At 37.4% G+C, this 24205-nt stretch overlaps 1 protein-coding gene across 2 annotated transcripts in view; it reads left to right on the forward strand.

Moving 5' to 3' along the window:
• The window catches only part of LOC121518770 (glucocorticoid receptor-like), a 109893-nt gene that overhangs the window by 76307 nt on the left and 9381 nt on the right, over positions 1 to 24205 (forward strand). For both annotated transcript variants that reach the window (XM_041801356.1, XM_041801357.1), the window contains 4 exons: positions 6122 to 6238; positions 14062 to 14334; positions 19395 to 19539; positions 23231 to 23361. In XM_041801356.1, the coding sequence (XP_041657290.1) occupies positions 6122 to 6238; positions 14062 to 14334; positions 19395 to 19539; positions 23231 to 23361 (666 nt within the window). The remainder of the gene's footprint in view (positions 1 to 6121; positions 6239 to 14061; positions 14335 to 19394; positions 19540 to 23230; positions 23362 to 24205) is intronic.

The raw sequence follows: 24205 nt of genomic DNA on the forward strand, positions 1-24205 counted from the left end.
TTATCTGTATTGCTGTCTGTATAAGAATTCAAACACATGAAGAGACTAAATGTACAGGAATCATTTTTTTTATTCTGCCTGTCTCTGCTTTGGCCTTTCTCACTCTAATACTCTTAATCTGTTTTTGGTGCTTGAAAACTTACATACAGTGCTTAACAAATTTATTAGACCACCTGTCATATTTGTCTCTAAGACCATCCAGCATCATGAAGTGCTTTAATGCGGACTCTTTCATTTTCAGTAAGCTCTCCACATTTTACCATTTTGAACAGGAATGAGGGATTTCAAACTGAATTCACCCAAATTTGAGCCGGCTCACTGGACTTCTCTGAGAAGTCAGAAATTAATCAAGCATAACATTCAACCACTAAAACTAATTTTTCTGTTCAGGAATGCAGGTAAATGACTGTAACTTGACATATTAATCAAGAAATAATAATGTGCTTTACTATTTTTTCAGTTTTTTTGTAAATCAGTAAATTTGAAAATTCATGGATAACAATAATAATTATATTTTAGCATTAAAAATATAATTTGGGTGAAAGAGCTTCTACATATTGGTGTATTAACCATTGCAGAAACATAGAAAATGATTTTGGTAATTACCAATGCTGTTAATTTAGGGCAGCTGTGGCATAAACCTTACCTTTGGTTAGGGTTAGGGTGGTCTAATAAATTTATTAAGCACTTTATATTAATTTCACCTAGGCTCCAAACCCTCAAACTTAATGTTTTAGAACATCCCCACAGTATTGTATTATTTTAAGGGGATATTAACTGTATTCTCTTGATGAAGAATGTCCAAGATGGATGAAACAAGTTTAGTTTTTATTGGCCAAAACAGATTTTATCTAAGTTTTTTTTTTTAATAAATGATTTAAACTGTGAGTAACTGACATGCATGACTTTTCTTCTGCTCTTTAATCTGCATTGATTGATCAGGAATACGGTATGCTATGGAGGAATCAGGGTTCCAGTAAACTCAGTAAACATCTGCCCAGTACACACAAGGGGCTGAAACAGTTTATTTCTGTGCCAATTGTTTGCAATTCAGCAATTATGTGTTATTCCTGAAAATAAGAAAAGATGTAAATACTATTTAAAAAACAGAAAAATTAAACTTATCAGGGAGCGAACCAAGTCAGAGGGAGTTTGATGGTTTGGATCCCAGTCAGTGCATAATCAATGTCTGTTTTGGGCCCTTGGGCAAGGTCCTTAACTCCTGAAACACCTGTCTACCTATAAGATGTATCGCTTTGGATAAAAGCGTCTGCTAAATAACATTGTAACATTGTGAAGGACCGGAGTTCTGAGTATAACTAGAGCTAGCTTATGACACTTTAGAATAATGTAGCGTTTTGTATTATTTCAAATACTTTGCCAGGTTACTCTTAGTAAAGCACCATGGCATGCACAAAATGATCCACATAATACCAATATCAGCAGGTATTAGCTTAAAAACCCACTTACTGGTATGACAGATGTGAACATTTCTGCCAATATTTACAACATATATGCTGGCAAAATCTATTATTAAGTTTGTGCAGTTTGAGCAGCATGGATGGACCCACCTTTTTGCTTAAACTTAAAGAGTGTCCTTAGGACTGCAGTCTTCTGAACTACAGCTAGTTTCAAGAATGTGTTCTTATTTTGTCATCCCAAGTCAGGATTGTCTCAGCAAACCACAATGCAAACCTGCTGTTTGACTACAAGAACTGAGTTCGGTAAGAGGTTCATTTTAGCACAGAAAATACTGTTTTACCAATATAAAGTTGTGTATATTAGTGTTGATATCAGTGCTGGCCAAAATGAGAAATATTTGCATATTGGTTATTGGCAAAAAAAAAACCATGCATCCTTTCTGTAAAGCTGTTGTTTCATTCACATATTTGATTTTAACTGTTAAGTATAAGTTGAATAAAATTGGCACATTTTTTGTATCGTCCACCACTGAAGTCACTTTTGGTCATTAGGCAATAACTGTTGGTTTAAATAATGTTTGTCTTCTTTATGTCTGTTAAAAAAACTAATTTCCAGTCCTAATAAGAGAAACAGCTCAATGCTAGTACAGGAGGGATATGATATTCAGTCTTCTGCATCTGTAATTTATTGCCGGCTGACCTTAAAAAAGCCATGAAGCCATCTGTAAAACCTGTGGGTGGTTGGAGATGATGTTTTATTTCAGTGTGATGTGCAACAAAATAATCATGTTTGATTTACATGTGAGTCTCTCACATGAATGCTTCAGTCTTTTAGTCTTTTTCCCAGCTGCGACTTCTGTAAAGAAAGAAAGAAATTCACAGACTGAAAACATTTAACATTCAATACTGCCCACAGTCTCCTTTGCCCTGTACAAAATGAGCTCTGCAGCCGTGGGAAGGTCTTTGTTGTATCAGTGACTCATCAAACACGTCAGAGATGATTCAAGTTCACCATAGCAGTTATATTTCACAGAGCAGCTGTCATCATGAAACTAAAATAAAGACATGCTTTCCATCATAGAGATACCCCCCCCCGTTAATTTTGTCCATTCGACTAATAATGTTTCAATTAAGCACAAAAGATTGAGTTGTTACTGGGGAGATCACACTCATGTGACACACCTCATGCTCTGCCAGACAAAATGACAGCAGGGTCCCGAAGTTAAAACCCACCAGTCACCAAATGTGGGTAAAAAAACAACGAGGATATTAAAATTAATGAGATCAGGCACCAGTTGCCTGAATAGGTGCCTGAATACATTCCCCTTTTTTTGTCCCCGCTTTTAGCCAGGTTGTCCCCCAACAGCTAACAGGAGCTGATCAACCACGGGGAGCTTTTGACTCATTATCTGTAGTGTATCAAATCCCTTATCCTTGCCACTATTTTGCCAAATAAACTAGATGAATAACCTCACTGTCCTTGTGAGAGGTGTAGGAGTAGCCCAACAAATCTAACAGGAGAGGGACTGTTAAACTATTAGCTTTATTATAGCATAACCAAGAAGCTTTTAAAAGGAGTATCAGAGACGAGAGCAATGAGAGCAACTAACGCTTTATCAGAGCAGCAGATAAATAAGTTAATCTTTCAGCACTGGGGGATGAAGTATCAAGACATTTATTGAATGAAAAGTAGTTATATCAAATAGATGATATGCTATGTTGCATACAAAATAAGAATTGTACCCTAAACAGTAAAACTTAAAAGTTGAAATCAATAATTTCTAATTATTTTTGCACTACCATTACTAAATATTCCCCAGTCGTGTAGAAGGTTCTGTGTCAGAATTAAATGAAGGATTATATGCATTATTGCAGGGATCCCAAGTGGTGACCTGTGGGACAGGCCCAGCCTGTAAATGCCGGTTATCAGGACCTCTATTTCACCATTTTAACACAATTATATTTGCATTAGTTTTATACAAATAGTGAAATAATGCAACCATGACGAAGTTTGCCTGTTCTACCTATTTTAAAAACCATCAGCATCTGCATCTTTCTGATTTTGTTACACTTTTTTCTTGTATGAACTAAATGATTCGTAAATTTTGAATTACTACTAGAGATTTCTGCATTAATTCAGATTAATTAGGTCCTTAATAATTGTTTTACTTTTTTTTCAATTAATTGCATGCTTTATTGTCCTGTTCAGTACACTTAGGTTAAGCCTGAGTTAATGTTATGATCTTAAATCTGCCAGGAGTTCCTTATTTTCTTTCAGAATAAAAAGTTGCTAGTTGACTTGTAAACTGAAAGTTTAGGACAAAAGAAAAATCCAAGATGAAACAAAAATAGCTTTAAATGCAAAATAGTGGAATTTCCACATTTGAAAACAAAAAGGCGATAAATTTTGATAAACTATAGTTCAGACAAGAACACCCTCCTCATGCATTAAACTATTTTATTACAAAATGGATATGCAGTCATACTTGGCAGCGAAGGCTTTGCTCTTGATGCTCCCTGGATTAGTCAGACATTATGATTTGTCTTTCCAGGGAGCACATAGCTAGAAACCGCCACATAGAGAAATACATTTATGATAATGGTGATTGAATACAGTAAAATTAGTTCAAAAGCAATTAATTCATAGTAGCATGAATTTGAATGAGAGTGCAACTAGCTTTATGCTATAAAGGAGGAGGCTGGGGTGGAGAGGGTCAGGTTTTGCCAGTAGCATCAGAATTAATGCAAGCAGGGATTAGTGAGAAGTACATCATATTCAAATGCACCGCTGTGTTAAGAGGAAGAGCTGGGAGGCGATAATTAGGATCAGCTTGCCATCAGCTGATCATAGCTGGGCGCATGACTACCATGTCCTACATGAACTATTGCTAGGCTTCATAAATTCTAAGATTAATCGCAATTAAAATTTGACAGCCCTGATTACTATACAAACTCCACTTCTGTGATTATTATAAATCATTTTTGTCACACAATAGCATGAGAAAAAAAAAAGCAAAATTGTGTATTGCAATCACTTTGTGTGGAAAGTGTGATTTTTAATCTCCCTTCAGTTTTTGTTTGATACTATTAGACCGAGTACAACAGGAAATATAATCATTTGTATTTGATATAAAGATTAATTTTACTTATGGGGCACAGGATTCCATACTGTACAGGACAGGTGCAGGTATATTCTCAACTTTATTTCATTTTTTAAAGGGAAATAAATCTTATATTTTTACTATCCTTCAGTCATTCCCTCTGTAAATATGCAATATGTGCATTTTATTTCCCCTTGTAATTGTGTTCACAAAATATTGTAAAATGGGACAGTAAAAATTGGGGAAACACCAGTTGTATTTTTCTGCATTTACTTTGGTTTTGCTTATTTTAAATTCTTTGTATGTTTAAATTTCACAGCTTGAGAATCCCTGACAGTCTTAAAATGCAAAGAATGCCATACTGTCTTCTGTATGCGTAAGTTTAAAAATTATTTCAAACTTGGGCATTGCTTAGTGGACCAAAAAAAAAACTGTCAAAAGAAAAGTTTTGACAAAATGTCAATAATAGCAAGTGGACTTCAAAAGGTTAATGGCAATCAAAGCAACAGTAACATCTTCAAAATGTTTGTGGATTTGTCAGCCCTCACCCTGATTGTTGATGTAATTTTGGCCCCTAGGAACAGCTAAATTGGTAACTGTGCATTAATGTTTGCATCACTTGTTGCAGCCTCTAACTGAAGTGCTGACTTTACCTACTTTATGTGCTGCCTGTGGTTTTGATCCTTAAACCAGTTCACTTAACAGACTACTATGTGTTGCAGTGGTAATCTTATACAGCAAAGTTACCGATCAAAGGTGCCATTTATCTTGACAAAAACACAACACATGTATCAAAACTAAAAGCCCATGAGCTTAGAACAAAGTTCTCAACATTTATTGCCACTATAAATACAGTTCGAGTGGAGCTGTGCCTGTGAGCTAGCTCAAGCAGAAAATTCAAGCTGTGCTGATTTCAGCACCTGATGTGTCATTATACAATCACTTGACAAATATCCTCTCTGTTGGCGGTCTATTTAAGCTGCAAGATTTACAGTCTCTCCCTCTGCTTTTCCATTGCCAGCTTTTCCCTTCTTCAGTACTGCACTCTTGCTTTCAACCCCAGCACCTGTAGCTGCTGCAAAAGACATTTTAACTGTTGTCTGACTGAAATGTATTCAACTCTTGAATGACATTGTATCTAAGTCTATGGCAGGTGAAAAAGTATTTTGGCAGGCTTACCAGCCATTTGTAGAAGAACCAAAAGTTGATAGTAGACCCTGTGTGACAGCATCAAATCCTGATGTGAAAACATGAAAATAAAACAAGAGTTTTGTCTGTAACACTGATGTTATGTTATGAATGCACCTTTATTACGCTTTAAAGATTGCTTTTGCATTGCTCAAATGGTTGTTGAGGTTATCCATCTGGACTACGTCTGCCCCCTTAATGCTGACTGTGACTAATTATTTGTCTGAAATAGATCTGTAAACAATCGCTGATTATGCTGAGTGTTCTAAGTACAGACTTAAGGAAGTGAAGCTGTAAACACCACTGGGATGCCACGGGCTTGTCAGGCTTACCATAGAATCAACAGGTGGTTATTGTGGTCATAATACACACTACTTAGTCTAATCCTTCTCCTTCCTCTCCTCTTTCCAGGTCAGCACAACTACCTGTGTGCAGGGAGAAATGACTGCATCATTGATAAGATCCGGAGGAAGAACTGTCCTGCCTGCCGCTTCAGGAAATGTCTTCAAGCCGGAATGAACTTGGAAGGTAAATAGTCAAAGCCATCTGTAAATCATGTCAGGTGTAATTGACACTGACGTTTGTGTGGTACTTTCAGCAGGAGTGGAAAATGTGGGATGTGGAGAAATTTAGCAAAGTGGCTTTCCAACACATTGCTCTGTTCCCGTTCAACATATGATGCAACCTGGCCCCAGAAACATTTTGACCATATAGACTCATTGGAAAGAGTAGCTATACAGCAGTAAATACCTTTTTAATGTCACAAATCCCATTGAGTGGCTCCCTTTTTTCATCTGAATTTAATTAGTTTAGCGTAGTGGCATTTGAAAGTCTGTATCTGTAGTTTTTTAATTACTGTTACATAATGTTACAATTACTGTTAGAAAAATTGCATTTTAAGAAACTACAGAACACAGGGACAAAGGAAACAGCTTTTTCTACATGAAAACTCGAAAGATTAAATATTAATCACAACCTTGACCAATGGTCATTTACATTTTTTTAAATATTACTAGTATTTTAGCTAGGTATGTGCTTGACTAGCTGGCAGAACTATTGAAGTTACTACTTAGTTAAAACAAGTATTAATGTTTTGAAAAATTAAGGCCAACAAATGTGGTAATACAGCTGTCATTAGCCAGGCTATGGATCTTGTCAAAGCCTACTACTATAATGCTCTTCTACAATGATGCAAACAAGCAAGTGAGAGTGTAGAATCTCATTGGAGCAATGCGGTTTGGTGTTTTTTCAGTCAAGAAAATTGAGATAATGTTTTACTTGGACTGTATCATGTCAAACCAGCATGTAATCACCAGACTTGAACAGTATGTAACCAATGTAAATGATTAGAAAGAAGGTAAGTTTCTGGCTACTGACAATACATTTCTTCTGTAATTATTATAAATCATTTTTGTCACACAACAGCATGAGAAGAAAGCAAAATTGTGTATTGCAATCACTTTGTATGGAAAGTGTGATTTTTAATCTTTCTTTCAGTTTTTGTTTGATGCCAGTAGACCAAGTTCAACAGGAAATATTATCATTTGTATTTGATATAAAGATTCATTTGACATATGGGGTACAGTATTAAATACTGTACGGGACAGGTGCAGGTATATTCTCAATTTTATTCAATTTTTTAAAGGGTAAAATTATTTTTATATTTTTACTATCCTTCAATCATTCCCTCTTTAAAAATGTAGTGATTTGCTGTTCACTTGAGAAGAGTCTGACTACTGACCGTACATTTCTGATGGCCACTCTAACAGACTGTTCATCTGAGACACCCTATATCTCGGAAAGGAATTGCAGTAATTCGGTTGTACAACATATTTCCAGTTTTAGATTTTGTTTTTTAATTGTAACTTAATTCATAAACAAAGTCAGGCAGTTGTATTCATGAAATAATCATGTTGCAGACATTTCAGACTAAAAAACATTTCATGAATAAAACCGAAGTCAAAGGTCAGGGGTCTAATCCGGGATTTAATTGTGTAAAGACCTGTTTTAGAAGAACTTATTTGAACAGTGGCTTGCTTTAGCTTCGTTAATTTTAGCTAAAGCTGACATAGCTACTAGATGTAGGAATCACTAGTGGCCCCATGATATGATATTATCACAATACTTGGGTATACTTGGATATTGTTGCGATTTTAAACATTTTACAATACACAGTATTATGAAACCATATATTGCCATATATTGTGATCTATACTTTTTTTTTCAACTGTTTAGCTTATTTAGCATTAGTCTTTCCCTCATGTTTGTCGTATTTCTGCAGTATTTTATTTTCATGCAGCATTTTTTACAAACTTTATGTTTTTTGTCCATCTCATTTGTGCCCTGCTTGCCTTCATAATGTCCTTCCCCCCCTGCTGCCATGTTTGTTGTACTAACTTTCTCCTGTTCTATGACCATCACCTCTGCCAACCTCACTGGACAAACAATTGTCCAAACAATAGATTTTATTTTTCCATTGTCATAGACTTCAGTTCACATTAGAAATTAATTTGAAAAAAAATCAATACTTGGTGGACAAGACGATACGATATATCACCAGACAAAATATCGCGATACTATGCTGTATCGATTTTTTCTCCCACCCTTAATAGCTACTCTAGCTACATAATTAACGTCACTACTTAAGCCAATGTAGCTAAGTTAGCTTTGGCAATCTGAGCTTTAGCAAGCAAAGCTACGAGCTACATAGCTATGTATAAAATGTACCTATGTAGTATATATTTTTTTTTAGCTTAGCTTGAAAAGATTTAGCATGTGTTTCCTTTCTAAGATATATATTGTGTCTCAGATGAATGGTCTTATGAGAGGGGCCATCAGAAATAAACTGTCTTGGTTCACTCTGGGATTTTTTTTTTTGCTTCTACCACGAGTCAGCACTACAAAGGCTTGTTTTCCAGCAAGGATGTGTTGTTTCATAAAAAAAATAATGGTTTTCCACCTCAGAAATGTACTTTTCTTTGTCCATTGCATCCTGTTACCCCTGTGACCCGCTGACTGACTGATGACCTGTGCCACAAGCCACAGCATGGGACGTAATGATGATAAAGTGATCTGATATAAATCAGGAGTTCCGACATTATGTTGTATTTTGAAGGTGACTGAATGTTTTTTAAGTTCTTCCTCTAGTGAATTTTGGCCTCCGTCGAAAATTGACCTGGCACATATTCAAGCAGAGCAGAGCAGAGTGTAGTGGCACACACCAGAACTGGAACAGAGCAAGAAATAAACAATATTGGATTTTCACAGGTATCTAATATGCTAATAATTAAAAAATAACTTTAGCCAACATATTTATATGTAGCTTAGAACTGAAACCTCAGTATTTAAAAACACAATTTAAAGTGTGAGCATGAACAAATGAACACATGTCCATCCTTAAAGCAGACTTTAAAGTCTAGGGGAATCATTGTCAAGACTGAGTATGTGGAATTTGATGGTTACATTACTGTTAAGTTGGTGTGCAAAAGGGGAGAAGAGGTGCTCAATTCCAGGCAGGCATCCATGGTAAGAGCCCTGTTATAAAGGTACAAGACCCAAAACCTGCAGTGCTAGAAATACCTGTGTTAACATCAGTGTTGTAGTCGAGTCACCAAATCTTGAGTCTGAGTCGAGTCCCGAGTCCCTAGTGTTGGAGTCCAAGTCACCAAAGAAAAATCGGAGTTGAGTCCTCTTTACCTGAGTCCGTGTCTGAGTCGAGTCCCCATTACCCGTGTTCGAGTCCTACACGAGTCTCCAGTACCTAAAACCTAGAGCCAAATTAAATTAATTCTTTTCAAGCCGTTCCAGCTTTCCAGCTGGGCTGCACTGATGTGTTTTATTAATATATTAATTTCTTCAACATTTTATGCTAAAGGGCTAGAGGAGCTGTTCATCTATAATATAAGTTATATTAACAGAATTATTTGTGTATTTAGGGTGGAAAAATGAGACGTGTTTTTTAACTGAACTCAGACTTTACATCTATCTTGCATTAAATATTCCTCTTTTCAAATGACAGAAATGACAATTCAGATTTCTAACTAAAAACTAAAATTCCATTTTTCTCCATGGGACATATGACCACATAATAAAAAGGTCTTAACTTTATCCCCCCCATTCGCTATTCTAAAGTCTGAGTTGTCATTAAACACATCATAATTTTAGCATATGCCACCTTGTTTAGATCACCGATGTTATCGCTGATTTCAAAGTTGGATTGAAATATTTTAACTTACGAGACTCACTACAAGGTTTGAGAGTTTTTATCACTCTGTCCAAGACTGAGGAGGATTACTGTACAGCAGCAACAACAGCTAATATGACGATTTCCCGCGATTCAAAGGTAGGCCAACAGAATTTTAGTTTCTTTTAGATTACCGCGGGAATACAGAGAAGAGCCACAGGTTTAAGCTAGCTATCAACCTATCAGCTCCTCTCTGTCACCCAGGCTCCCCTGCTCCTACTCTCTCCTCTGGTTGTTTTAACAGACAGCAGGTCAGATACACATGAACATGCATGCAGGTGAACGCACACACTGGGCACTGCATGAACACTGATCAGTTATGCTGGGTTTTCTCACACAAATTCAACAAATACTACAGCATAAAATAATCTTCAGCAAAAAAGGTTTGAGTCCTCCTCTTCACCTCTTCTCCTCTTCGAGTCCTGATGCAGTTAAAGCTCAAGTCCGAGTCCATTTTTGTCTTTTTAGTCTACTTGACGAAAACTAAATTTATTTTTCTTAAGTTTTTATCACCAAAGATCTATTTTTAGCTAATCTTTGTCTCACTTCCCAAATAATAAAGGTAGACAACAAACCTTTTTAGTCATAGTTTTAGTGGTCAAAATTATCACTGGTCACAAGGGGCATCCTGAATCCTAACTGTGAGGACAATCCATCTTAATGCACTTAATTATAGCCTTTCAATGACATCTTATGACATTAATTTAGCATACAATAGTCCCTTTATGTACCCTTTATATCTAAGTTATTATATCGCCACTGAACTCTTTGTCATTTGACCTTGCTTTTATTCTTTTGTCTTGTCTTCCATAGGAATATTTTCTTGGAATTTCTCTTTCTGTAAAAAAAAACCAATGCTTTATTCCTCAAGAAGTTACCTAGGGAAACTGAAAGCCTTTTTTTAGTGGTTGGTTCGATTGGTTTAGAGTTCTGTAGATTTGAACATTATGAATAAGATTTTTATGGCTTGAGAATTCTGCGCTCACAGCTTCTTTTGTTGTTTCATCTCTTCTTCAGATTTTCAACAACACATTTTCCTTAATAGGGCGCTAAAATGACTGTCAAACATCATTGCGAATGTTTTGTTCCTAGCAGGCTGCTAAAAGGCTCCGGTGTGGATCAGCTGGTGATAGTCACCATCTGTATGTGTTTGTCTCTGATGTTTTTCTCTACACATGTGCTGGTATGCAGGCAAGCTAAAATAATACACACATTGGTCAGTGCATAATCCACTGTTAAGTCCTGACTCATGGCCTTGGATCTTTCATCTGATTTTTCTTAATGGGCTAAAAGTGTAAGAACCAAAGTGCAGTTATAAAACTGAGGTGAGGTTTAGGAAAGAGCAACAGGTGAGGAGAGGAAGTGTTTTGGACCTTTGTTGTTGTTATTCTGAGAAATTGTAGCTTGTTGTTTAGATTAAAATCAGTATTTAGTGATGTAACATGTTAACAGACAAGTGTCATACAGATGTGGAAGCAGTTTCACACACAGAGGGGGAGGCAGACAGAGATTTGATGGACATCAGTGCATCAGCGGACACACTCCCACCAGAAAGGCTCTTAGTTGCCATGGAAACGGCAGAAGAGGAAATTAAAAAAGGAAGTGTAGGGAAAAAAACATGTTTTTTCATGGTAACCTCTCAAGTCCTGACATGCTTTTCACATTTAGAGTGAGGAAATGGCTAAATGATGCACGGACACACATTTTGTGCAAAAATACAGCAGTTTTCCATCAGTAGTGTCCAAATTATGTTAACTGTGTAATATACGAGCATTTTCTACAGGTACTTCTTTCATTTTGTGCTCTTATGTCTAGAAAACCTCATTTGAATGAATGACAACTATTTTTTGCCAGTAGGCGCATCTCTTATCCATACGAATATAACAGTGAAATGTGAATAAAGTACTAAAAATCATGTAAAGTTAAATATCTGTTATTTTCAAAAAAGCTTTTACTTATTTGGGAACAATTTTAGGAAACAGCGTCTGTGACAAAAAGTCATTTTGTCAACAAAGATATGGTTGTGAAATCTTTTTTATAGGCAAACAAATTTGCAACAAATTCATTTGTTTTAAAAATGATATTTGAAAGGGCTTAAAATATCCCAACATTTATATTTGCCGTCAAATAAAATGAAATTTAATTAAAAATATTAACATGCATAATTTTTGTTTTGTTTTGTTTTGTTTTGTTTTGTTTTGTTTTGTTTAAGTCAGGCATTTCTGCCCTCAAGCCACATTGTCATCATTGTCAAAAGTCTGTTTCATTGGTTTTTCCTCAGATTTTCACAACTGTTGTGGCTAAGATTGTTATAGAGGGATCATCTGTAAAGCAGGACTTCCAAAACACCTGCAAAGACAGACCTGATCAAACATTAATGAGCATACAGGTGGATAACTGGAGCTATTTAAAATAACAGGTTGTCATTGAGTGTCAAATGACATGTAAATACATCACTGTCTACATTTTAGTGTCTTAAATAATCTGCAAATTGTAAACATGGACATCACAACAAACATCTACGTATGTACAGAGTTACAGCAATAGCTGAAAAACACTTCAGCCTTTTCTCCCTGGTTTGTAAAATGCTCAGGAGTTAGCTCTCTCACCACAGGAACACAACTTGCACAGAACTTTTCTTTTTGTTGTTTGTTTAGAGCTCAGTTGTGATTCTAGACTTTTTTTCTCTTGCAATAGTTCCCTCCCTTTATTTGTCTATCCATTTTTTTAACAGTGTAATGCAGTCTGAGGTAAATTAAGCATCTTCAGTGCTAGTAGTTATAGCTATATACCACATTATCACTTAATCCCAGGCAATTAATCAGACCTTTAGTTATCTAAGGTTCATACGGCCACATTTCCACCCCAACTTGTACACATTTTTTATGTGTTTGCTAGCTGAAACTGCTGCTTTGCTTTCTGGGGTCATCCAGGAGGAAAGAAGCCTGAATAAAGAAATTGCTTTGAACACTGACATATTTAGTACCTCATAAATGGTTACACTCTCTGGTTAAATTTGAGCCATGATACATCAATCTTGCATTGAAAATGAGCACAATATTGGCAATCTTGCAGCCTGTGTTTTCACACCAGACTTTTTTGTTGACAAAACTTTGACTACAAATGTTAGTGAACAACCTTTTTCCATCAGGAAAATAAGACTAAGACTAATAAAAAAAGGTCTCTGGTCACAAAAACTCTGATGAAAAGTAATTTTAATTTTTGTCATGGAGACTTAAACCAGACCAAAATGTTCTTGGATGTTTGAAATCCATGATAATTCTGTACTTTGACTATACGATATGACTGTGATCTTATTAGCCAATTTTAAATCAATTTAAGTATTGATACTTCAGTTATATGAGTGTTTTACATTTTCTATTAATTAGAAAACTTGGTTGCTTAAATAATTACAAAAGGAATACCTTGACTAAAGGAAAATAATACAAATGTAAGGACTTTTTTATTGCCTGATGTTTGTGTTATTTGGGTTATACCAGAGACTGAGACTTTCATTATTAAGCTGATATATAATTATCAACCAAAAGTGTTATATATGGAAATGACATTTTCTTGTGAGAATTTATCAGTGTACTGCTCTTGGTTAAAGGTACAGGAATTCAATGACGTCATGTAAGAGGAAGTAGCCTAAATGGACACTTACTTTTTTTCCTCAAGGCTGTTTTCCTGGGTGTCTACTCACGCACGAGTATTCAAAATTGTTTTTATAGAAGGGAAATGAAAATCATGAACTTCAGCAGCTGTTGTTGCTGGTGGGCTTAAATGGGGAAAGAAAATTTAATTTAATGAAAGAAAAACCTAATGGACTTATTAACACGATTTTTTGACTCACTGGTTGTACATAAGACTGGACAACATGCCCCCTCCTTCCTCTCCTTGTTAAAAAAAAAAAGGAACTCTCCTCGATAGGCACTAACATATTATTTATTTTTGAACCAGAGGTGGCCAGCGACTGAGGCCACTCCTGCCAACCAACCCAAAAACCATGTTTGAGAAACATTTAATCATGAGTCAGATATGACATGATACACTTTACTTAAGTCTGAATTTCATGCTCTCCCTTCCTCTGTCCTGCCCTGTCCCACAGCGAGGAAAAACAAGAAACTAAACAAGATTAAAGTGCAACGACCTCCTGGATCGTCAGAGCCTCTCAACAACATGCCTGTTCCAGTCATCCCCAGGTGCATGCCTCAACTCGTGCCCACCATGCTGTCAGTGCTTAAGGCTATTGAACCAGAGATTCTCTACTCGGGATATGACAGCACTCTGCCTGACACCTCCTCGCGGCTCATGACCACTCTGAACAGACTTGGAGGACAGCAGGTCATCTCTGCAGTCAAGTGGGCAAAGTCCCTGCCAGGTAAGAAAAACCCTTCGAACAAAGCTTTTCATTTGGTTTAAACTACAGGCGTGCCACTGCCAAGACAAAGTGTGTCACTGGTGGTATTTCAAGCTTGTAATTGAGACTAATGTGGGAGAAAGTGGGCCAAGTCACTGATGAAAAATAGAGTAATTTGTTACTTTTTATACATGTGGCTGGTTGAGGAAGGTATGCCCTTTAGATCTTTTTAGTGTAATACAACACTGAAGTTTAGCTCAACTTCTTCTATACCAGGGCTTATTATTTTGCCTTCCAATAAGCCAATTATGCGAGGCAGTATTCAAAGCATGCAGAGCAAAGCATCAGAACCCAAACAGAGCATTAAGACAGCAAAACAGTATCAGATAACCCAAAAAAAATATCCTGAGAAACCTGAAGGTAAAATAACTGAAAGAAAACAAAACCCAAATCTACATATTAAACCCAAACAACATTACTACCCTGACAACATGAAACGTCATTAGTATCATGATATCACAAGGTGTCACAAGAAAAATACATTCTCAGACGTCATAGAGCTAAGACATCACAAGAACTACAACATCATGAGACATCATGAGAACCCAAGAGTACCTAGCCTGCACAGGAACCCAACTACAAAACGTGAGATGACAAGGACCAAAGTTTGAAGAAGTATTTAAACGAGAATTACTAAGACGTGAAAACATGTAGACAGCTAAAATGATAAAGGACAACCGGAAAGTAAAAGCACAAGTATGAGGAAGGGAAACACTAAAAGCAATAGAGGCATCCAAGGGATAAAGCAAAAACCAGTAAGATCAGCCTGGATTAAATTTAAGATAACAGTTACCGTAATTTCTGGTCTATGAGCTGCTACTTTTTTCCCATGCTTTGAACCCTGCGGCCTATACACCGATGCGGCTAATCTATGGATTTTTACATAGATTAGTTACAGCTAACGGCCACGAGGGGACCTTCTAAATCTATGAATTTTACAAGTTACGGTCCCCCACCTTTAAACTCTATGGGCTCTATGGCCGGTCCACGTCCCCCACCTTTAAGAGGCGGGCTCCAGCAGGAAATGCTGGAGGCCAGAAAAGAGTAATACAGGCAGTTTGCGCGAACAACTAAAGCAAAAGTGGAACCAAATGCAGTACGAGAGACAGAACGAGAGCAAGACAGACATTACGAGACAGTTTGCGCAAAGGAAGTTTTCATGCACAAACCTTCATTATGGAAAACAAACAAAGAAATGCATATGATGCAGCTTTTAAGTTAAAGGCAGTCGATCTGGCTGTCAAAGAGGGAAATAGAGCTGCTGCACGTACCCTTGGCATCAGTGAATCAATTGTGAGACGTTGGAGACGCCAGCGTGAAGAACTGGCTCAATGCAAAAAGACGAAAAAAGCTTTCAGAGGTAATAAAAGCAGATTGCCCGAACTTGAAGACTTTCTTGAAGATTGGCTGAACACACAGAGAGCAGACGGCCGAGGTGTTTCCACCGTGCTGCCGTTCGACCTGCGGCTTATAGTCCAGTGCGGCTTGTATATGTACACATTTGGTTTTTCCCCTAAATTTAGCTGGTGCGGCTTATATTCAGGTGCGCTTTATAGTCCGGAAATTATGGTAATAAGAAATTAAAACAGTAAGAAGAGTGAAATATATTGAAACAGGCTACTTTCACACTGCCTCTCTTTTCCGTGTCTGCTACACCTCCGTTCCGCAACGCCATTCTGTATGAAAGCCACCGTTCCACAATAGGGGGTCAACCCACCTCTGATCTGGATCGAGAGGTAGTATCAGAGCCGTAACAGACTTTTCCGCAGCAAGTGTGAAAGGACGTCATGGCATTCCGCAACGGCGAGTGTGTGCTGCTGTCTCCATAAACGGGAGATTTAAAAACCAGTGCGGTTTAATCGAGCAGCATTTCATCAGAGAAAACAACAGGGGGATAAAACAAAGAATAATGTGGATTAACTGGAGGGACTGCGAGGTTAGAGAGCCAATCACACTCTGTACAGGAGAGGAGAGAGCAGACACATTTCTACTCACAGCAGCGTCTGAAAAGTTCCATGATATGTTGATGTGAGCTCGGTACTCTGAAGTTTCCGACCTCCGACGTAAATACGTGCGCTGTGACACTGCTTAACGTCGGACCTCCAACTCCGAAACATGGAGGAAAAAAAGTCTATTGGATGTAATCGACCATAATGAATGTTCATGTTATTTTCCCCGTATTTCATTTAGAAAATACAAAGTTTTGAACCGAGAAATCCAGATTTTCAAGTTCCATTGAAAGCAGCAGCTTGGGCAGCGGCTGCCATCTGATAACAGGACGCTGGGGTGTGTGTGTAAGCTCAGGCGTGCACGGCTCTGTTACACCTTTGTGTGAATTGCTTGTTGCGGAACAGAGACGGGCATTCCTTTTCACCTTTATTGCGGAATCTCTGTGTAAAAACGGCTACAGAAAGTAAAGATGGGAGATAGGGAGGTAGCAAGATGAATAAAGGAATCAGAAGATGAATAAGAAGACAAAATCGACATATAGAAGCAAGGTCATAAAAATGTGTGTGAAGAATTGTTTTATAAGATTTCACTGATTCTACATGCCTTATTTTCTGAGGCAGGTTGTTCCAAAGTCAAGGGGCCCTGAAAGAAATGGCCCTATCACTTTAAGATTGAAGTCTCAACTTACGAATGATCAGGAGGCCCCCACCCTCTTAAGGTGTGGGCTGGCTCATAGGGGATTAATAACTCTGAAATGTGGCTTGGAGCCAGACCCTTTCATGCTTTAAAAGTAATTAGTAAGATCTTAAAAGATATCAATTCTGAATTAACGGGATGTAGGGAAGCTAAAACTAGGGTGATTGTTGGCAAAACTAAAGACAAAAATATTCTGCAAAATTATGGAAAGTATTTGATTTTACATTAAGGACACGAAACTTCCCATAACATTTTGACAGTCCTGTCTCACTGTGTTACCTCTAGAGATAAACAGAGGTTCAATTTCTTTCTTCAGTAAAAGCGAATCTAGTGGAATGATTTTTAAGAAGTGGTTTAAAAGATGCCACTGATTGTTCATGCCTTATCTCCTCAGGCAGATCATTCCAAAGTCAAGGGGCCCTGATGGAAAAGGCTCTGTCACCTTTAGTTTTAAGTCTTAACTTTGGAATGGCCAGGAGGCCCCACACCCAAGGATCTAAGGCAGAGGGCTGGCTCATAGGGAATCAACCACTCTGAAAAGTAGCTCAGAACCAGACCCTATAATGCTTTAAAAGAAATAAGTAAAATCGAAGAACTAGTTCTGAAACATTGGAAAGCCAGTGAAGCTAAAACTGGGGCGATCTTTAGCAAAACTTGAGACAAAAATAATCTGCAAAATTATGACAAGTATTTGATTTTCTATGAAACTGAACTTCCCATAGCATTTTGATAGCCCCACCACTCTATATTCCTTCTAGGGATTAATTAAGGTTTTAATACATTTCTTTAATTAGAATAATAAGGTCCTTTTGATTTAGCCTCAAGCCATTATAGGATTCAAATGATAATGAGATGCAATAAAGCATCTGTTATGTAGCCGAGTTTCATAAATGGGCTGATTTAATCATGGCTGACAGCCAGTTGTTTGCCTTAATTGGTGGCCATTGTGGAAAGTTTCACACCCCTTACTTAAAACTTCATATAAAAAGAACCTTCTTTTCTGCTTCTGAATCTCCCTGAAATCAGTAGAAAAAAACAACAGATGTTCAGTAACCTTATATTGACCTCTGTAAATGGAAGGATTGCCTTTTTACATGTAGAAGAGGAGATTAATTGTGACTTTATCAAGAATAATTCAATTTAGAATCACAGCTATTTCATATCGGTTTGATTTTCATTAGGTTGTGACCGAGGTTAAGCACCTTCATTATATGCATTTCCACAATCTTAAGATTTTCTTTTAAAGGGAGATCCTTCAGTAAAAGACTTTTGAAATCATAATAACAGAAAAATGGTTTTATTAATACATCTACTGTTTGGGAAGTAAGTTTTGGATAATCAAAAGTGAAGCAAGTCACCTTTTTGTGGCTATAGAAAGTGCATGCTCCAACCAAAGAATGACTTTCAAACCAGTTGATTCTTTCAGACTCAGTTCAGAGAGGAATAAAACATATATTTTACTTGCAACTTAAGGTGATTTTTTTAAAAGAAGAAACCCTGCTGAGAAGAAGAACTTGCCAGGTTTCACAAAAGCAGAACTGGAAGCTCAAAGAGGTTGGAATTCAAACCATCCATGCTAGTTTCTTATCCTGAGAAAGAAGGCACATGACTTGATAATCACGTTAAGTATTTGTGTAGAGATTTTTCCTTCTCACTCTAATTGTTGCTATTAGTCACAGTGAAGATTAAAGGTCAGGTTTCTCAAAGAAAATCCTTCAATGAAACCACGAAGTAGAAGTTGTTTTTTTTTTTCTCTTAGCCTTTGTTTGTGTGTGAGGTTGTGTGTGTGTAATGAGGGACAAATCTGGCTCACATCTTATGTGAGCATTGTCCACTACTGGCAACCTGCCAAAGTGATAGTGAGGGAAAGCTCCTCGTGGTTGGGGTGAGGGGTCTTTTACATAACAAAGCATGGTTTCAAACAAATGTAATGTGAAAGGACTTTTGTCATGTGCAGTTCCACTTTTGTAGTTCTGACAGTGTGGAAACCACTGAAGTCTAATTCAAGTCCAATTTGAACATTGGCTTAACTAGATTGGCCGATGTTGTTTTGTGTTACCCAGTGATGTAATTGAGTTTTAATGATGCATCTGACAATTACTCTCTTTTGTTCAGTGTTTTTTATATTTCTCTGAAAACAAGCAATTATTCTACGCATTGGGATAAAATTGAATTGGGGAGGCAGACAGTAAATCTTCTCCAAACTGCAGGAACACTGTTATCCTGCACCCTCATGGAAAATTGCCATCATCAAAGAATAATTCCTTTTTTCAACCAAAACATAAAGAGCAATTATCCCTTTAGAGTGTCATATAATTGGGTGTTTTTGATGTCTGTGACTATAAGTTTATGTGTGCACTTTATTACCCTCCTAGGCTTCCGTAACCTGCACCTGGATGATCAGATGACTTTGCTGCAGTGCTCCTGGCTCTTCCTCATGTCCTTCAGTCTCGGTTGGAGGTCATATGAGCAGTGTAACGGCAGCATGCTCTGCTTCGCCCCTGATCTCGTCATCAACAAGTGCGTATTACAGCCAGCTGTTCTATATTTATGCACAGCATTTTTTCAGCCAAATTTGTTTCGTGTTTGGTTATTTCGAGGTGTCAGTCTCACTTGGATTTCTTATCGCTCGGCTTACACAATCACCCATCTGCTGACATGAAATTGGAAATTCTGCAGTTTATCTGAGAGGAGATGTTAAATCAGGTGAAAAGAAGCAGCAGGCGACACCTTGTTTATCAGTGGAAACACATGGCAGGCTGCACCCTCCCCAGTCCAGCAGTGGAGATATCAGAGACAAAGACACTGGTACGGATGGGAATAAATATTGAACAGAGAACAGAAAGATGTCTTGCACACTACAGGGCTCCAAAAATATGATTATTTATTGCACCCACGTAACGTTTGGAGCAGAGTAGCTCTTTATCAGACTAAAATGACAAGTGTAGAGCACCTCATTATATACAGGTGAAGCTAATCACATAGACAATAACATGGTCTGATTTAAGAGTCATCACGTAAACATGTTTCAAGTTATGGATGGAAATAAACATTGCCCATGAGATGGCTGTGGGTAGTCCCCAAAATGAGGTTTAAATAATCCCAGGCTTAATATATCTTTCAACCCCTCTGTTAGGTAAACAGCATGAAAACTAAAAAAAAGTTGTATAGTACATATACATGGGGAGAAAACAGCTTATTTAACTCTGTCCAAAGTTTCAAAAAATCCTACAAGAACATTAAAACAAATTATTTACCATCTCATAGTTTTTTTGTACAATCATTGAAAAGGGATTATATAACATTGTTACAGTTTCTTGCATTAAGATACATATTTGCTAGGAAGAACTCCTTGATGCAATGCAATACACAATAAAGCACAACCTAGAAACCCATTTGTCAGAGACAGATGAGAAGTGCATTAATCACATACTGAGCTATATAGTAAATAACCCTCTGTGCCCTGGAGGCCTCAGGTAAAACAGCAGTATGTTAATTACAACGCCTAATTACTTCTACTATCACTGCCTGCTAAATTGATTTGTACTACAAACTCTCTGTACTTACAAAAGTCCTTGTAGTCTCTAGAGAAACAGGGTAATGTGGAGGATAATCTATTGTTAGCTTTTGTGTTTGCACTATTCTTAGCCTATAAAGGATCTGACTTTGAATAACCAGGGAAGAAGTCTGTTCTTTTGTATTGTTTATTTGTGTTACAGTTATCAAATCCCTTTGCATGGAATAAATTCCAAACTTGTGGTTACTGCCAAAGAAGCAGAAAGTCCTTCTGCCTCTGCTAGCTAGCCTGACTATTGCTAACATTTGCTCACTTGGCTCTGAACAGGCATGTTGGACTTAAAGTGTAAGGCTTTTGTGCCTTTATTTTTAAATTAAAGATTATGTTGTGTGTGCTAAGTAATTGCAGTTACTCAATTAATCATTTCACAAAAAAATATAGTTATTTCATTTCCATTTAGCAGTCTAAATGCACAGCATGTGAATATCACCACAAGTTGAAATGCACCATTAAACTATAAAAATCAAGAATTTCTCTGGGTTTAAAAACTGCTGAAGATATTTGAGGTAATCTTAGTACTCAGTTTGAGATAAACCTTGCCTTAAAAAAGTATTCACCCTCATGGATGTTTTACCCTTTTATTGATTGGCTCTTCAATGTCAAAGTGAGTAATGTAAATTGAATAAAAAATGTCAGCTAAAACAAGTGACTGCATAAAATTTCACCCTCTCTGTAGTGACTGACCTAATTCAACAGAGGTCCAACCAATCTGTGCTAGTTGTCTCACGATTAGTGAAATGGGGATTACCTGAGTGCAGTGAATGTGTCTCAAGTGATTGTAGTATAAAGACACCTGTGTCTGGAAGGTCCAGTCACTGGTTTACCAGTGTTCCTAGCTACCGTTACGCCATAAAGACAAAGGAAAATTCCAAGCAACTCAGAGAAAAATTTATTGAAAAGTACAAGTTAGGGGATGAATACAAAAAAATCCAAGGCACTAAACATCCTCCTAAGTTCAGTTGAATCCATTATCAAGAAATGGAAGGAATATGGCACTTGTGTGAATCCACCTAGGTCCGGCCTTCCTCACAAACTGAGTGACTGTGCAAGAAGGAGACTGGTGAGAGAGGTCACCAAGACACCTATGGCTACTCTGAAGGAGTTACAAACTTCAGCAGCTGAGCTGGGAGAGACTCTGCATACAACAACTGTTGGCCTAGTTCTTGACCAGTCAAAGCTTTATGGGGGAGTAACAAAGAGATAGTCACTGTTGAAGAAAACTCATATTAAATTTCAACTTGAGTTCAACCAAAGGCATGTGGGAGACTCCATGCTTCAGTGGAAGAAAGTGGTTTGATGAGACCAGAATGGTACTTTTTGACTGTCAGGCATGACACACTATGTTTGGTGGACACAGCACACTGCACATCATCACACCATCCCAAACGTGCAACACAGTAGTGGCAACATCATGCTATGGGGATGCTTCTCAGCAGCTGGCTCTGAAAAAAAAAGAAAAAAAAAAGAAAAAGAAAGTCCAGGAGGACAATCTTATTCAGTCGGTAAGAGAACTACAGCTAGGGAGAAGATTTATTTCCCAGTAAGACAATGATCCCAAGCATATAATCAAAGCTCCACAGAATTGGTTTGATGAAAGATGAATACTGGAGTGACTAAGTCAAAGCCCGGACCTCAGCCCAATAGAGAGAATTTGTGACTGGACTTGAAAAGGTCTGTTCATGCCTGTGCAACCTGACATAGCTTGAGTAGTTTTGATAAGAAGAATGGAGTTTGGGGTGTCCAAATGTGCTAGCCTGATTGAGTCCTATTCACACAGACTCAGTGTTGTGATATCAGCCAAAGGTGCATCTACTAAATACTGACTTGAAGGGTGTGAATATGTATGTAGTCTCTCATTTTATATTGCATATTTTCATTTAGTTGACATTAATTTTTTTTTCTTTTGTCAAAAAAGATTTATGTATAAAATCAGTTAAATGGTAAAACATCCAAGGGGGTGACTACTATTGTAGGACGAGCCTTTTTTTTAAATGTAGTTTCAGTGCGATAACTCTACATATTTTATTCATAAGCTTGAGCTGGATAGGTATTTTCAAATGTCAATATCTCTACTGATAAAAAAATATATTTTTATTATGACACATGTATGACTGAAATTCTTTATAGACATGGTAACAAATAAGAAACAGTTAAAAATCAACATTGCTATGGCAGCTCTTCCTCTACATAGAAGGAGAAGCTCAAGCTGTCAAGAGTCTCTCCCCATGGACACATAAAACTCAGAGCAGGTTAAAAATAGACATGAAAGGTCACTAAGTGCACTGCCAATAGCATTGTGGTTGGTCATAATGAATACACAGCCATAAACCCACCATAGTGTTTCACAAAATTTGCTATGTTTATTTTAGAAGTAGAAGGTAATATTGGCTGTGTGTTTGTAGACATAAGGTGTGGAGAGCCATCAATCCTGATTTCACTGTCTGCTGTCCTCTTGCCTGGCTGTAATACTTCCCTGCTGGGACCGTTCATCGGGAAGTGAATAACAGGATAAGTGAAAGAGCTTTAAGTCTAATCTGTCTGTCTTTCTTTCCTCCCACACCTGCCTCTACCTCCCATCTCTTTCCCTCCTTATCTCTCCTTCTGTCTCCCTCCCCTTCACTCGGCTGTTTTTAGAGAGCGGATGAAGCTGCCCTTCATGACCGACCAGTGCGAGCAGATGCTGAAGATCTGTAATGAGTTTGTCAGATTGCAGGTGTCCTATGATGAGTACCTGTGCATGAAGGTCCTGTTACTGCTCAGCACAGGTAATGGAAAACACTTCTCTTTGAAAAATCACCAGCGTATTTTGCCAGCTGCTGGTTACTGCAATTTTTCCATTGTATCAGCCATCACACACAACTAGTGCCTTTTCATCCTAGTGTCAAGTACTCTCAATGTGTCACTAAAGGATAGCATTAGACTGAGTTGAAGGGGACAAACTGCATCAGAAATGCATGTTTTTTACACAGCGGTATTGACACAAATGGGTGAGTGACTACATCTTGTTTGGTGAACCATCTGCAGACATTTTATTTATAGTATGAGAGCTGCTACAGGCAGATACCGAGGTTATAAATGTATAGAGGAACAAATCAAATAACTGAAACATTATTGCAGTGTTTCACTAGATTAATGAGGCAGATGATCAGGCAGTATTTGGAGTTGACTTATGTTTGCAGTACTTCAAGTTGAGCCTTTTCTTGAGTGTTTGAACTACTTATATTACTACTAGATATAGTAACACTCCCGAATAAATAAAGGGTTAAAAATCTGTCTACAGTATAAGAAAATGTTTCCACATTGGTTGAGTTAAAAGTAAAGCAAAAAGGTTGTTCTTAAATTTTCAAAATTAAAAAAAATGTTGCTAAATTTTGATTTAAAGATTACAGTACCTCACATTGACACTCTTGTAATTGCTTAATAGGATTGCTCTGCTTCTGCTTCCTTAAGAGTGAAACTACTCCATTGTTTTGCACCCACAGAGGTGTTTTTCACATTCAGGTGTTTGGTTGTAAAGCAAAAAGTGGTTAAAGATGTGTGATCATACTCTCAGACAGCAGAGTAAGATGGATAAGGTGATAAATGGGGGAAACAGCTGGTGCCAGTTCT

The sequence above is a fragment of the Cheilinus undulatus genome, linkage group 12 (assembly GCF_018320785.1).
Source record: "Cheilinus undulatus linkage group 12, ASM1832078v1, whole genome shotgun sequence".
NCBI lineage: Eukaryota > Metazoa > Chordata > Actinopteri > Labriformes > Labridae > Cheilinus > Cheilinus undulatus.